Raw genomic sequence first — 17,158 nt, forward strand, 5'->3', positions numbered from 1 at the left:
TGCTGCAAGCAGGAAAAGACCAAGGCGCAAAGAGTTACTGCTTGTAGCACAGTCAGCTGATGACAGGGAAGACCTAAGAGGGTTTAAATGTTATGGAGAGCAAGGAGCCCATTAGCAGAACAGACCAGGATGGAATTAGCATTCAAGGTTAAAGATAGGAGGGGAAAATGTGAAGTATGAGGCAGAGATATGCCAAACTATCTCTGAAGAGTGAAGTGGAAGAAGCTCCACTACTTGGTATGCTCAGAATTAAGTTGGACAAAGCAATATGAATACGTGTGAGATAACAGCTCTGCTTCAGCAGGCAGACAGGCTCAGGCTGTTTTCATCGGTTGCTCCTTGCAGCTGAATGTTAGCAGGGCTGTTTCTGCCAGTCCCTACCACGAATCCTGGCAATTTTAAGACCTTTTTCCAGACAGATCTTATGAAGAACAGGAAGAACCGCAAGTGCCAAGACTGCCTTTCCACTCTATGCTAAACCAAGGAAAATCCAACACAAAATGAAATTCTAAAATAGTGTGTCAGGGGCAGATATATTAGTAGGTGGAACATGAAAAGGTGCCCACCTGTTCATGAAAAGAACATGAAAGAGCATTTATACGTATGTACTGTGAAATAATTCATTTGCTATACAATAGACAGTCATGGAGCATCCCAGCTACAACACGCACCTCTGGACTGTCGGTGATGCTCTCCCAGCTATCAGTAAATATTAGAGGCATGCACAGGAACAGGGACATTGGCAAAGAGGGCTTAGCAAAATCTGGTTAACATTCACCATGGGGAACCAGTCACACGTGCACACACATCTATGTGTCTTTCTGGGAAAAGTCACAAGGTTATAACAGGAAAAAATGGGAAAAAAAAACAAAAAAAAAAAACAACAACTATTTGTCAGATATATTAGCATTCTTGTTACTTCTGCCATTAATCTCATTACCTCTCCTGGCTAAGCTATTGCTTTCTTAAGCAGCTGCCTGTACCTAATTAAAGAGTAGGCTGCATATTTCAGGTCTCACGTGCTGGCCTTTCCTTCCTTCTTTCCTGGTGAAATCATCAGGAAAGATGATTTCAAACTAAAGCATCTATTAAGTGAAGTTGGAAAGAAATTCATCCTGGCTGTTATCTTAATGATCCTTTGAATGTCACCTTTACGTTCAGAGCCTCTTGCAATAATCAGGGGCTTTCCACTGACACAGAAAGGTTTTGGCAGCTCTGCTCGTCATACCTGGCCCTTCAGGCAGCTCTAGCTCTGGGAGGCTGCACGGCCACAGGAGAAAAAGTGGCGCTTATTAGGAAGAGCACGCAAACTGATCCGCCCCGAGCCTCCTGCGTCCTTCCCCGGTGACAAGGATTTCCATCTCCCCGTGATGGGCACGGAGCCTCATGAATGCAGAAAACCCAGTGGATCACTCTGTCAGTCTCGCCATTTCCCTGCCCTGCCTGGAGGATAACAGCAAACCTCCACCAGGAGCAAAAAGCCTGAGCGAAACCATCAGTGCAAACACTCAGACATCACGTATGAGAACTGATAATGAAGCACTACGAATTTGTTGTGTGTCTAGGAAAGTGTATTTATTACGGTTACATGGAATAATCATTCCCTCCGAAACGCCCTTCTGGGCCTTGATAAAGCCTTCAGTTCAGTGCCTCGTGGAAGTATGTTTCTACAACAAGCAGCAAGCGCTGTCTTATCTTTTAAGACCTGTTAGACTTACCGTACAAAAAATAAACTCCCAGGCAGAGGTGCTTACCCTGAGCAGTGCTGGGAGGCACAGGGAGAGGTGCCCACGTTGCTCCTTCGAGCACTGATGTGGCCACCACGGCTTGCCTCTGCATGGCCTCATGGTGGCCGTCAGCTTGGCTGCAAGGTGATGCTCTGGCCTAACACCGACCAGAAAGTGAGTGTGCTGAAGGGAAGGCTCAGGCTGAATTGCAACGTCATCCTCCCTCAGCGCAGGGCGCAGCGAGCTGCTGATTGAGGAAACAAGGCAGCTCTGATGAGCAGAGATGCCCGGTGCCTCCATCAGCACTTTGTCTAGGCGAGCTCTCAGCACGCAAGCGAACAGATGCCAGGTGCCCTCGGAGCAGCGTGGTGATGTCAAAAGAAATGCAGGTGGTGAGGGATAGCGAAAGCATTAAAAAAAAAAAATCAATTTATTTGCATCGCTTGGGAGCAATAAAGAAAGCATATCTGACACAAAAACTGGCCAGCAGCACCAGGGAAGTTGCATTCCTGCCTGCTTTCTGCCCGTTTCAGCTAATCAGCGGTTTTCATGAAGGTCAACACGTCTTAATAATGTCAGCCCAGCCAGAGAAGCAACACTCTCTAAATTTCAGCTGTTACTTGGGAAAAACTCTGGCGAGCATCCCCGACCATTCACAAATTTGTCATCCCGTGGGAGAACCTTCAACTGGGTAGGAGGAGAGATGAAAAGCTCGTGATAAAAACTCATTAGAGCCTCCCCTCAAGGAGCAAAGCAGTGCTCTTTGCAGGGAGAACAGAGCGTTTTCTGTTCCTTCCTGCTGCTTTGTTTTCATCACCATCTCACCCACGTAACTTCTTCAGGAGCTGGTGAGAAAAAGCCAGGTCCCAGGTGCCACGGCCAGGGGTTTTGCAGGTGGATATATCTGCATCCCTCGGGAGGGAGCAGCTGTGAGGGGCTGCCCTCAGCACGCGCCCATGTGGAGCTCTGCTCACTGCTGCTCGCCTTGGGGCAAGGGAAGGCAGAAGCCTGCACACCCGGACTAAAAGATGCCCAGAGGTGTTATGCTCCTACGGATATCCACACCTGACGTGGCAAAGCAGCCTGGCAGTGTGCTGTTGTGTTACAAAGCACCACGCCAAGGATAAAACAGCTTTTCCCCCCTCTTACCTGGATCAAAGACATCTGGATTTCTTTAAATCTTTCCATCAGGTCAAACAAGCACGCTCGCCCAAGTCCCATTTACAGTGCAACCTGGGGGAAGAAGAGTCTGTATTATTTCACTGCACAGTTTACATGACGCTTATGTTGTATCTGAGTTAACCTTACAAATCCTCCTGCCTTCGGTTATAAGGTACTATATACAGTATTTAATCTAAATTGTTCACAAAATACGCATAAATTGTTTACACATCCTCATGCAATGGCCCGTCCAAACTCACGCAAAACCACCTTCTCCATTAGCAGAACGATATGAGCAGTCTCACACAGAAGAACATTTTTTCCAATCTTTGCCTTGCAAATATCTGCATCTAATGCAGCCAGTATAGACACGCACACGTACCTGCACGTGCCCCACCTCGCAGCCCAGCTGACAGAGGGTAGTTAACAGAGGGTGTGCGCATCCAGGGACAGGCCGACGGCTGTCTCTGCTGTCATCGTGCTCCCTCAGCCTCGTTACAGCTCATTTGCCAGCCGTTGGTTTGGAAACAGAGCACGCTGTAAGGAGAGCTAAGGCAGCACTGGGCACGCTTCAGAAGCACCAAGAGGGGTGGCAGAGGGGCAGGCCTGGCGAGGGTGGGGAGAAGCACCCCCAGAAAGCAGCTGTGGTGAGGCTTTTGTCCCTTTACACGTGCTCTGTGCTGAAGGGCTGGGGCTGCTCAGAAACCCTTCCTGCCTCCCGGATGAGACGCTCTGAAGCTCCCATTTGCAGCACTACTGTGAAAACCCTTACAGCATGACAGACGTACATAGAAACTGCTTCCCACTGCGCTCCTCTCCCATGAGGTGGATAAAGCTGTTTTCACTTACGAGGAGGTAAGACAACAGAGGTGCCAAGAGACAAAATGATCCAAAAGGCAGCAGGGCAGGGGAGTGCCGGCTCCAGGCCCCGGTGCTTGGCTGCTTGCTCCAGCCTCTGCAGAGTAGAGCAGCCCCAGGTGCAGCAGGTGAGTGGCAGCCGGCCTTCCAGCAGCTCTCTGCAGCTGCCTGGCCCCTGCCCGGCTGCAGGTAGGCTCCCTTGGCTGCCAACATTTGTACCCTCCACAGCTTCAAGTCTGGTGAGGAAAACCATTTAGGGAAGCAGGTGGGCAGGTGCATGTTTCTGAAGGAGAGTGCAAGAGAGGCTGTGAAGCCGTGCGCAGCCCCAGGTGTTGGCTGGAAGTGGCCAATGCCACCAGCAGGATGGCCACCAGCAATAGGGACACCTGCCCACGTGGGGGACAAGGGGACAGCGGCTGCCCAGGGGTGGGCAGGGGGCTGGCAGCGAGCGTGGGGGAGCAGGCCACGTTACCACCTTCCTCCAAGGCTCGGTTTATTTAGCTGGTTACATAAAGCTGTGCAATTTGGCTCCTGTCGGGGGAGAAACATCGGTGTGGGCGTGCTGGTACACCACGCCGAACTGCAAAAGTCAGCTGTGTTTTTTCCCCTACTGCTGATCGCTGGCACAGCCACTGCTCGGTGCTGGGGCAGGAAAACAAAGCTCAGCTTCTCAGCATGCCCTGGCGAGCAGGCAGCCTGGGGTGGGTTCCTGGCAGGGAGCCCCGTGCCATGACCCCCATGCCATGGTCCCTGCACCAGCCCAGCTTTCCTGGGCTGCCTCTGCAGCTCCCCCACGTGCAGAGCCTGCAGTGAGGCAGGGGCTGCAGTTCGCATCCAGGGGATCTATTTTCTGTAATGAAAACCAGGTGTGTCAAGGATAGTTACGGAGTCACGCAGCACAGCATAACATACAGATGAACTTACAGTCGCAGCCAACGCTGCGTTCGGAGGCAATTACTCATTGCACGAGCCGCTTGCATTTGCTATCGTGCTGGAGAGGGGTTTCACAACACAAAGTGCCACAGGCAGCAACAAGGTCTGGGCAGAAATTTAGGAGGATTTCACCCAATTGCCAGTTGGCTTGATCCTGCATGGTGGCTTAGCATTGGTCTCAGTCAAAACAAAACATGGAGAAAGCAAGGCCAGTGCTGGAGGCTCAGCCCAGGCTGGCAGGGGAGGCAGTGGCATGTGGGGGGGCTCGTGGCAGACGCTGCTGCTGAGCACTAAGTGCCAGGCTCTGCCCTGCAGCCAGGCATGGGGCAGGGATGTCAGCTTGGATCTTAATGGTCCTGAAGGTGTTTTCCAGAACAAAGCGCTCCCTTAACAGTGAACAACGCTGAGCCAAGGAGGACGGCAAGAGGGGAAGCTGCAGCCTGTAATTGCTCCTAATATACCTCAGAGAGCTTGTTCTTCCAGGGAAAGCTGCCGCCTTGCAATGCACAGAGGGACAAGCTGCGAAGAATTTTGCTTTCCTCACATCTGAACTAATGTGCTCGCAACGGCGCTGGCAACAAGAGACATTTCGGATGGAGTCGGCTTCCTCTCTCCGTGGGTGTCAGGGAACAATAAGGGCTAAGCACTCAGAGCACTGGCAAATCCCAAGTGCGCGAGGAGAAGTTAACGTACCGTGGCAGCTACATGGCAGGGGGGGAGAGCTGCTTTGCCCCAAAGCCCTGATGCTCCCAGGGTGAGAAGAGGAGGACGGGAATTGCCCCTGGTGCTGGGGAACGTCCCTGGCTGTTGGTGTCACATGCGCTGCTGCCAAACTCTTGGAGTAGTATTGGCAAAGTATGTTGGAGAACGATGATGCACCATGAAATATAGGAAGCATTTCAGTGAAGAAAATGGCTTATTGTGACCTTTTTAGAAGTTTCCAAGACCAGTGTTTGCTAAACCAGGATTGTATTCAAAATTAAGCAGCCCATTTGAAGAACGCACCCCGAGCTCTCTGAAACTTAGGGGTGTTGCTGTAAAGAGGCTGAGAAGCAACATGAGGGCACCTTACTTTGTCGCTTGCTGCTGCCAGAAAGATCACGGCGGTCCTCCCTCGCCTTTCGTGTCCCCATTCCTGAGATTTGTCTTCCCTATTCTCGCTGGCCCCCGCGCCTCAGCCCCGGCCGCCCTCTGGCGGCGGCTGCGCGGCCCCGTGAGGGCCCGGGCGGGCAACGCGGCCGGAGCCCCCCGCCCGCCGCCATCTTAGGCCCGGCCCGGCCCGGCCCGGCGCTGACAGGGGGCTTCGCTCTCAACGCTGTTCTGTGACTGAAACACAACCTGGCTTTACCTGATAGAAGTGCAAAGGCACACAAAAAGGACCAAAAAGCACCCGTGCAAGGCTTGCCCCTACTCACAGTCGCAGCATAACTCGGTGCATGGTTTACACAGCACAGCCCCGCGGGGTGACTCGCCAGGAAGAAGTTAAAAGAGAGCTGTTGCGCGAGGGGCTGAGCTGGGGGAGTTCGTTTCCTGTAGGGCACTACCTTGGGTTTCCATCCAGCAGCAGCTGGGGACCTGGCCTCATCAATGCTGTACACCCTTGACAAGGTGATCTGCAGCACTGTTTAGGAGAAAAAAAATTACAAAAAAAATAAAAACAAAATGCTGCTGGCAAGGCAGAGCTAAATCCATTTAAGCTAATTCAACCTAGAGTGAAAGCTCTTAAGAAATACTAAGAGTATGCGTGATAACGTTCTGCTAAAAATTGTCACCTACTCCTTTGTGTACAAGAGTTATTTTTCATGGGAAGGCCGATTGCACACAAACTACAGGATGACCTTTGGTGCTACAAGGAAGGCATGTGATACGGGTCATGCTAGCACTGCCCAGGAGGATGTTTTTGAAGCAATGTTCCCCCTTCCGAGCACCTTGCCTCCCACAGACACAGTCTTGGAGCACATGAATCACGCTCTTCTCATGCAAAACTAAACCGGGACATAGGCTCCAACCACTAACTGGGATCCAGTCCACCAATTATTATCTAAACAGTTGCATTCTTTAGGCTGACACAGACAGCAAGAAACACCAAGCCACAGTGTAAATCTGTCTTCTTGTTTGCCACCCCTAAATCATTCTGGAACCTACCTCAGAAAGGAAGAAGTGCTTCTCACGTCTTCTTTTTCTTCCTTCCTTTTTTGATATTGTCACTGTTAAAAACACAGCTGCAACCTCAGGTGCTGTTTGCAAGTGTATCAGTTACAGATCTTTTGAAGTTTTCCTTACCCTTGCTCGCTTTTATTAGAAAGGACTCATGTTTCCCTACAAGCATGTGGGACACCACTTGTTACATTCGTACTCTCCCCTTTTACTGATAACCCAGAGGCCCAACACAGTTGTTGGTCAGACTACCTCATCTACTACAGGAAAACAGAAGCAAGTTCCAGGAGGTAGAAGATGATGTTTTGTTTCAGGAAAAGAGAACGAAAAAAAAATCATTATTCTTCTGTAACACCTGGAGCTGTCTCTAATGAATAAATCACCGTTGTCTTTGAAAGATACAATTCTAACTTGCAGGAAGACGATATTGTAATTCTCTGTGCTAGCATGAAGCAATTTGAGATGTCTGAGACCATACATTGTACAGATGGCAGCTGAGTATTTTTAAATTAGTATCACTGTATCAACAAGTGCCTCATGCAAGCATAGCATTCGCAGGACTTCACACAATGCTGCACTTGGCTATCAGATCAAGGACTGCAGAAAGTCTGAAGTCACCAGTTAGAACACACTAGGGAAAATATTTTCCTGGGACATATGAAGAATAGAAAATTACTAAGCACAAAGCCAGTACTAAGTGTTCTACGACTTGAAAAAAAGATTCGAAGAGTAGGGAAATTACAGTAAATACAGAAGCTGCGCTTGAACAGAGACAAGAAAAACACTTTAACTGTAGGAACGGGTGCACATGGTACTCAGAATTTATGTAAGAGCATAAGAACAGGGATGGTGCAGGAGAAAAGGAACATCTGAAAAAAAAAAAAAAACTACAAACCAAGATTTTCCTTTCAGCTACAAAAGAAATCATTTCAGAAGAGAATCTTTCATTAAAGAGTGGTTTGAGTAAACTCAGTAGATCTTATAGGGCATCTGTGAGAATGACACCTTAGGAGAATGCAATATGCAATAAATGACAACACGTGAAAAAAGTTTTTTATTTCTCAGTGTTTCTCCACTGTCAATACTGTCCTTTTGCTGCAACACGTTGCAAAAAGCTCTCTGCCTTTTCCATTTTCAACAGCTACAATATTTACAGGCTGTTTCCAGTAACACACGCAGGCACATACACACACTCACAGACACGCAGGTACATATATCCCTATCCCTGGCAAGGTATCCATTTGCTGGTAGAGGCAATACATATATTTTTATTGTCCATTAAAACCAAAGCCATCCTCTCATTTACACTCTCCTCTCCTCTTACTCCTTTCTATTCAGCAGCTTGTTGTCACTTTTTGGGGGGTTGGTGTGAGGGGATCTTTATGCAAGTCATTAACATATCCAGCTATTTGATCGCCACCATTTAGCATTGTGGAGTAAGTGTACGGGGATTATCTTTTGAACCTGTACATACCAGAAGTCATACAAACTGCTCATATTCAGGTGTTTGTGACTGTGAGTGACGTATGTATACTCCCGAACCATTTTGGAGCAGCCATCTTAATCACCTTTTGGAAATATGCATATCATGCTGGGGTGAAACAAGCCACATGCTTTACTTTCCACCAAGGTGTTATGTACCCACTTTTTTACTAAGGCACCAGTAATTACCAGTGTAACTTCCAAAAGAGTCCAGCTTCACTGAATGTACTGCATTAGGTTATCAAATACTAAGCCAGACAAGAAAAGAATAGACGCCTATATAATAGGTATAAAACTCCTTAATAAAATTAAGTACATAAAACCTGTGGTGGTATAACCCCAAATCCAATATAAGTAGAATAATATTTGAGTAATATTAATTGTAAGAAATGAAATCTATCCTGCTCCATTTTTGTTAATGGAGAGTCCTGTAATTGAGAAAGATCTTTAAAGCAGTGTTTCTCTATCTACACTCCTAGGTTGTATGATATTGTGTATTATCAGAGAAATGATCTGAAGTTGGATCCGATTGTAAGGCATCTCTTCTCCCCCCTCACCTTATTCCAGGCAAAGCTTTATGGCCACTTGCCAAACAGCCAAGGGCACAGATCTGTGCCGCAGCAGTTTTCATCTTTCACCTCACCAGTCATCTAGGCTTCTCAGAAGAGTTCTTCAGTTCCCACAAGGGTTGTGAATGCGGTGCTGAGGAGCGCCTTGGGGATACGTTACACAGCTGGTGGGAAAACGGAGGTCACCACTCAGAAACATGCCAGATGTCCCAGCAAAGTGGCTATAGGAACCATTCAATCTAGATGGAACTAAAAATATATATATATAATTCCTCCTTGTTCTCCTGCCTACTCTGCAATAACTTCAGAGATGCTGAATCACAAGGGAATTCAGCACAATTATCACATACAGCGTAAGTGGCACAATTATAGGTATCCATAGTGTCACATACACATTTCAGTTTTTTGTTTTGTTTTAAATTTCACACCATTTTTAAAAAGGATTTCACAGGCAAGTGAAGTATGAAAAGGCTTCAACAGCTTTTTTTTTTTTTTTTTTTTTTAACTGATGGACACAAACCAATTAGTGGGGCTTTTAAGCACTTTTCTGCAATTGAGTATTTGTTGCAGGAAGCAGTAAGTATGTGTGTTTACCTAGATGCCACCTTTAAGGAAAAGTGAGAAAAAAGAGATGGGGATCTATCTGAAAGCTAATACAACTGGACTTAACTGGAATGTTCTTATGGCAGGAGATTATCACACAATGAAAGTGGACAGAGTTAAAGCACTCATCCATCCATAAGAAGAGGTTTTCATGAAAACATAGGAAAAAACAAACCCATTCTATGCCGTGCTCAATCTGGACTGATAGGACTACTTTGAAAATAGTCATCCTTTCTACTCCCACAACAGGAGAAAAATACCACGTGAAGACAGAAAAACAGAGAACGGAAAAAAAAAAGACAACAAAAATATTATCTCCATCTAAAACAGTTTTCCAAAGACATCTATCCTGGGGGGGAGATAGAAGAAAACAAATGCTTTTGTCACTCTCACAATGGAACCAAGACGCAAACCTTGCACAAACCAACATACAATCATATCAACCTTGAGAGTTCTGAATGCAGGAAAACTTATGAAAAAAGAAGTTAGTTTTCCAAAGCCTTAAAGAATAGTGAAATCACAAGTAGGTAACTTTCGTTGAGCAGATCCTGAACAGGTAGGAGCACTAAGTAAACCGCTGCACCTGCTTCGCAACAGGTGTTTGCTGAATATCTGAAAGAATCTATTAACCTCATAAGTGGCCACAGTGAAATCCATCTCCTGAAGGCAACACACTAAAAGCCTTAAAGATTTTAAAAAATAGAAAGATTTATCAATTCTCTTTGTCCCTTAGGAAAAGGCTTTTTCTCATCTGCTGTTTGCTAATCTAATTCCAGGCAGTTCCACATTCTCTACAGTTGTTATGTTACCAAGTCATTAATTCCCTTCTCATCTATTACCAGCAGGACAGTGGACATTGTCATCATCCCACACTGAAGACTGTGAAATCATCACACTGAAGACTGTGAAATAGGTCGTTCAACGTCAGGGTTAACATACTGAAAGTTGCTTCAGTCAAGTTTATAAGAGAAAACAAGTGTCTATTTTGTTTTTCAGTCATTTGTTTACCTCGAGGCTTCGGTACAGGGAAAAAACTTCTCTGCAACTAATATCAAGTGGGGGCCTATTTCCAAACAATCTCTTATTCCTAAAGAACCTTTATGAAGCAATATTCCTAATGATAAGGGAAACCCTGTAATTTACCTGTGGGAAAGGACACACAACAAAACCTTAACTAAAACATCTTCAATTTAAAACATACACATATTCTTTGTTCCTGACAGCAAGATTACCGGTCTGCTGAGCAAGGTTCATTTACAGTACTACACTTTCAGATACACAGGAGGTGAACTTAACTACACTATCATGTGCACATGATAAACGATGTGGAACAGCAAGGTTATTTCAATGGTGGCAGACCCAGAACTGTGCATTTCTACCAGGGTTAAATACAACTGAATATACATAAGCCAAATATTGTATGTAATTGGAAAATGCACAGTACTTGGAGTATAAATTTGCATAGAGTACGATGTAAGCAAGGTCCCAGTATAATTCACTGGGAAGGTTCAACAACGGACCAGCTACCAGGCACACACCATTACCCTTTCATGGCTACAAAGCATACAGTGACTCCAGTTAGAACACCAATAATTTCTAGGTAGCAGTTTTGTTTTTTTTTCCTCCTCATGCCAAATGATTTCACTCTTACATTAGGTACTTAATGGACATGGTTTCTCTGATGTCAGAGAAATAATTCCAATAACCTCTGCGGCACATCAGAAGTCTCTTCTACATTACTCAGAAAGAAGCGAAGGTGACTGGGAAGAAGATGGCTGCTCCCAAAAGCTGGTGAGGACTGTGTGCAGATTCTGCACAAAATCCTACTTAATTACAGATCAGAAACAGGAAACAATCACAACAGGTACATTTTTTTCTTATGGATTAAGAGAAGTGAGTCATAGGAACTGCAAGTCAAAACCAAACCAGTTTCCCTCTCACACTCCCATGATAGTTCTGAGTTACGTGTTTCCCTGAATACACACATTTAAAAAAAATACAATAAAACCTAGGATATGTAACACATGAATAATTCAACTTCACAGTTATAAATACTCAAATTACACTTACATAGAATATATAATCACAGAAAATAAAATTCAAGTCATAGAAAAGAATGAAGACTAAAGGGAAAGAAAAGGCAAGGTGGTAAAAGTGATACAAGTTTAGGGCTGTGCCTTCTATAAAAGCCTTTTAAAAGATTTTATTTTTAATTGAACAGAATCAAAAAACCTTCAAGTATCCATGAGGGTCGTCATGGACCTGCACCTCCCCTACAAAACTCAGAGAACTCTCTGCCAGAGAAGAGCCGATGAAACAACACAGCCAGCTCTGGGTGTAAAGAAGCAAGGTAGCCAAAGCCAGCTAAGGGAGGACAGATGAAAGATAGTGTACTGGGGCCCACTTTAAAGCTGGACGTGTTGTATAGATTGGAGGTACCACTGCCACCACAATAGATTCTGATGTAGTACAGGGATACTCAGGTACATTTCTATATATTTGTTATTTTACCATTTATTGTGAAGAGAATGCAGCAAATGCACTTGTACGAAATACAGAACATAGAACCAAACCCATGGCACAGCCCTTACCATCAACATGTATATGGAGAGGGAGGGGATTAATCCCAAAGGCAATTTAAATAATGGTATTTTATATACTTATATTTATATATATAAATAAATGTTCTCAGCAATCTCAGGGTTGTTTTTAGTGCATTGCTGTAAAAAAATTAGTGCAGTTCTCATTAATGTTTTAGCTCATAAGGAATAAGAATCTATACATCTGTTCAGTCTCTTCTTGCCACTCCTGAAACCTTTACACTGTGTTTCACCAAACTGAAGGTTTGTAGTCAATTTCTTTAAAATAAGGTGGATGAATTCCACGCACTCTGTGACAAGACATGGCAATTTTTGGCAAAACAATTAGAAAAATATGAGGTGCTCTGATCTTAGAACCGAAAAGTTTGTTGATTTAAAGCATTACGCAATGCATAAACAAAATTTATAAACAAAAAGATATGTCTCAACAAATCATCTATCCTTCATGCAAATGTTTCTTCAGCAGCTAACAACTTAAAAATTTCTTACACTTGTTTATTTGGGGAAAGGGACTTAGACAAATCTGTGTTTCAAGTCCTTTCCTACAACTGGACCGAAGTTTTATGTCCTGGGAGCTGCTGCTTCTGGACCCTTCTCTTTTCTGAACCGCTTGAGAAGGGGAAGTTTAAGTCTAGGAGTTTTACACTTCAGCCCCAAGTTCAAGGACTCCAGTTTCAACAACAGCAACGTATTTATCTTCAATCTGAACCAGCAGGATGGTCTTATCTATGTGGGACCGACTACTTGGATCTCTGCTGCAAGGCACCCAGCGGTGAATCACCTGGAAAAAAAACAAAACAAAACATGAGTTTCTTAGGCAGAGCTGCCATTTCAAAGTTGTGACTGATAATTCAGGGCCCTTGGAGGGCACAGGGAGCAGTAATACAAGCACTGTACTGACTTAACCACTTATTTTTCAATAACCACATACCCACCGATAAGCTACTCATCTAGGTCTGGCTGGAAATCTGCAGCTTACCTGACAACAGTTAGCCTTGGATTTGAATTTCAACACAAACAACTTGACCCAAATCAGAGCCAAACAGGTCAAAGTGAATAACTGGAAAAACCGCACACAGTCATGATATTTTGAAGTAATAACCTTGCAGCTGTAGTATTTTGAAAATATTTCAGTGTTTGGCAAAACATAATGGCACAGAACTGTAGTTTATCAGTAGTTAGGTGTAAAATATGTCTTCTCTAAGTCAAGTCCCTTGGTCTAATTTTGTTTCTTACCATGAATTTTAAGTTGATATTTTAAATGATTTTTTTTTAATTTTAAAATATCTTCAAGTAGTTCATGTATTACAAAGGTGTAAGATTTCAGAAACACTGCCACAAACTATCACCACATAGTTTCTCAGACCAAAAGAATTCAGGTATTGTGATCCAATGCCTCATACTGACCATCAGGTCTCTTCTCCATATAGGTTCTCGTATGACCAACTCCCCACTCAGCTCTTAACATACTTAAAGTCTGAATGTCCTAAAGGAACCAGAAGTATGTTCCAGTATCATAACTTTCAGTATTTCCACCTCTATAGAAATATTGAGATTGTCAGCTGTGGGAAAAGAACCCTAAATTCAAGCCAAGATAATGTAAAAAAAAAAAAAATATATATATATATACATTATATTAAGTAAAACACAAAATCCAGGAAAACAGAATTTGCAGAAGTTCTAATGATAGAGGTGGGGAAAAAAAAGACAAAAATACAAATAACCTACATCTTCCAAGATAAAATCTAAAAGAATCCCCCTCTCTCTCCCAGTCCTCCCTAAACCCAGCTGACAGCTGCAGATTTCTGACAGTGAGTAAGGAGATTCAGCTTTGTCCTTGGCACGTGATCTACTCTGCATCCACAGGGAGAGCATTTCAGACAGGGAAGCACAGCATCTTTAGCTGCCCCTTGTTTGATGCAACAGCACAGTATTTAAGCAGTCTATCTGAGTCTGACTTCATCAAATTCTGTTCAGATTAGCTTTATATGCTGTCCTATAAAGTAATATTCCATCCCAAGATGCATAAATCATTTCCCAATGAAGTCCAAGTACTATATCCTTGTTGTTCAACTTAAAACTGGTGCCTTTGAGATAGTCACGGGATGACTCCAAAAGCCTAAATATAAAAAAAACCTTTAAAATTAAGTGCATATATATGCACAAGTTGTGCATAAATTATAACTCCCTATAACCATCCCCCTGCACACTCAGTTTTACCATCTGTTATATCATGATTAGCATTTATTTAATGCTGATAAAAGGAGCAACTCTGACATTAGTAAGAAGATTACATTTTTAATATTTTCTATGACTGATAAAACATACAAAATGATGTCACTAGATAGTGAAGATGTGACAAGAATCTCCTGAGGGTTGCATGCTAGCGTCAGGAAAAAGAAAAAAAAAGCTCTCTAGCTCAAATATAAATCAGAATATACCTCAAAGTCCTGGAAAAAGAAGTAGCTCCAATCCAAAGACACCTGCTAAATTGAATTTGCTTGAAGAAACCTTATGATATCTTTGTGTAGTATATATACACTAGATTGTATGCTCAGCAAAATAAGAATTATAGTAGAGAAAGCATTTCTCTTAACTACGTAGAGAAGTTTTAAATAACTTAGACTACATACTGTTCACAAATTAAAAGCTTCCCCTGCATTATCACCCACAGATATAGATGAGTATTAAATAAGGGCCTTATCGTCACCATCAGCACTAACACAGCCTACTCCTCTAAATAGTTAAAACACATTTTGACACTTCAAGAAACCTGATACAGAACACACACAACTTACCGCTGTGAATCCCAACCTTTTGTTGTAATTCAACTGAATCCCTACCCTACGTTCCTATGACAAAACAATGTGTCTGTCTCTTCTCATCCATTTCCGTGTTATTCCTGTCTTTTATCATTCTCTTCCCCTTCCTCTTTTGCCTACTTCTGCTTTCAACTACTGCTTCTTTCCTTTTTTTATGCAGCAGGAAAATCTATATGCCACTCAGAACGTGGCTGTTATTATTACATAGGTAATACCAGGAAATGTATTTCTCTGCATCTGAGCTTCATACGAAGAGCACCGATATAATAACGCTCTTGCAGGTAAACAAGCAGCATTTCAACAGGTAGCAATCAGTTCTGCCTGTTTGCAGAAGGTGCGGGATCAGACAGGAAAGACCATCTTAAGAACTAATAGCTTTACTGATACTACATTCACTACAGGCAGCTGAAGCAGGCCATGGAAACTGTGTCATCAAGTTAAATCCGCTCCTCCTAATCACACATGGGATAATCCAGTGCTTTTCCCCTTTCTTCTTAGGTTAAAAGGCGTTATTCTAAAATCCTGCCACTATACTGCACCAGAAATAGGTAAGAAACATCCAGAACAGTAGCTTAATCTTTCAGTAACAATCGTTGTACATGTCAACATGCTGCAGTTTGCACAATGTGCTACTGAGCTCTTAAAAAAACATACAACAGTTGTCCAGTACTAGGCAACATGATTCATGATTCCAGGACACATTTCAGTATGACCTTCTACATTCATCATCTTCAGGACACTCTTTATCTGCAATAGCTAAAAAGGAAATCCCAGAAGCCTACTGTCTAAACCTAACTTAACTATGAATGTTCACAATAGCATTCTACTCCTAGATGTTATGTACAAGTAAATCCTACTGTCTTACGGAGGGGATGTCTAAAAGCAGTATGCCTCAGAAAAAAATACCCCAAGAGCTGCCTTTTTTTTCTTTTTTTTTTTTTAAACTTAAAGACAGACTAATCAGTGAATTTTTATTTCTCTATGCAGATGTAACACCCCTAGGGAAAAGGTGTCGAGTAACAAGCTTTTGCAAGTTTTAGCTATAAAGTATTTCCTTCTTGAAGGAAAGGAAACACCTATTATGTACTCATTATATAACAAATACATTTCAAGTTAATCTACTTGGCTCAATTTTCATCAGAATAATCTCAAAAACAAATACTGTTAACCATTCAAGACAACCATTCAGTCAAGGACTGGTTGGTAAATTGACCCTCAGTATTTGCTCAGGGATTAACAGTTTAAGGAAAGAAAAATGAAGGCTGGATGAGTAAACACAATGTCTGAGGTTAACAGTTCATGACAAGAGCTGGAAGAAGGCAAGGAAGGAGAGGTAGCTGACAAAATTTTAATCATCTTGTATCTTTTGGATGTAGTTACAGAAATATTCCTCTGCTCCAAATTAGAATTCTAGACTTGCTCTTCCAGCAACATTGACTTAGAAGACAGCCGCTGATCCAGCTTACTACTACATGCGTCATTGGCCTTGACATCTAGGCAGACTGCCATATAATCAAGACACTGCCTTTTTTTTTTTTTTTTTTTTAATTAGCTTGTCAACTTCTAAACAAAAAACTTACATGGCCTTCCATGCCTTCCTGAGGACTCCAATCTTTCCAGCTGTTTCTTCCAGCTTTTAGCCGTATCACCTCATCTGGCCACTGCAGCTCTTTCCTTTTTGACACGTTGATCCCTTCCAGTACTTGACTGGGATCCATTAACTATAAGTAGGAATTGAGTTTTGACTGTTAGTTCAGCCAAAATTTAAAAGAAACAGATTAACTGTAACGTTTTGCATACTTCCAGACAATTGACTTAACGCCACAAAAATGAATTTCTGATTCCAACATTGCAAACTCAAGCTCTAGACTACGAAAAAAATAAACTCGAGCAGCAGAGAATTTGGGAGTTAGGCTATGGCTTCAGACAGAAATGACAATATATGGGTTTGCTGTTGTCTGGCACCCCTCCTCACCCCTTCTTTCAGCCACACTGGCCCATGAAAGTGTCTGGACTATCACAAAACAACCATCAGCAGTACATGGTCCAGTAGCAGCAAAGAGTTTAGTGATGGCAAGCTGTTAGGACTGGCTCATTACTTCTAAGAGAACGGTATCCCAAACATGGGCTTGGAGAATTCGTTGGTATTATTGATCTGCTAGCATGGTTTGCTGAGACCCACACATTGTTTTGAAGTAAATGAGCATTTCCACAGGAGCAGCAGGAGAGAACTCCTGAAAACTTCT

The 17,158-nt window shown here is 43.3% G+C and overlaps 1 protein-coding gene across 8 annotated transcripts in view; it reads right to left on the reverse strand.

Moving 5' to 3' along the window:
• Positions 1–7,807: 7,807 nt before the first annotated feature.
• Positions 7,808–17,158, reverse strand: part of PCNX1 (pecanex 1) — an 86,745-nt gene continuing 77,394 nt past the window's right edge. For 4 of the 8 annotated variants that reach the window (XM_082760938.1, XM_082760933.1, XM_082760936.1 and 1 more), the window contains 2 exons: positions 16,493–16,633; positions 7,809–12,871 (listed from right to left, as the gene is read on the reverse strand). In XM_082760938.1, coding sequence (XP_082617064.1) covers positions 12,731–12,871; positions 16,493–16,633 — 282 coding nt within the window. In that variant the 3' untranslated portion in view covers positions 7,809–12,730. Of the gene's footprint in view, positions 12,872–16,492; positions 16,634–17,158 lie in introns of all 8 variants that reach the window. The other 4 variants (XM_082760935.1, XM_082760934.1, XM_082760939.1 and 1 more) reach the window with 2 other exon arrangements.

Source organism: Aythya marila (assembly GCF_965140915.1).
Source record: "Aythya marila genome assembly, chromosome: 5".
NCBI classification, from domain to species: Eukaryota; Metazoa; Chordata; class Aves; order Anseriformes; family Anatidae; genus Aythya; species Aythya marila.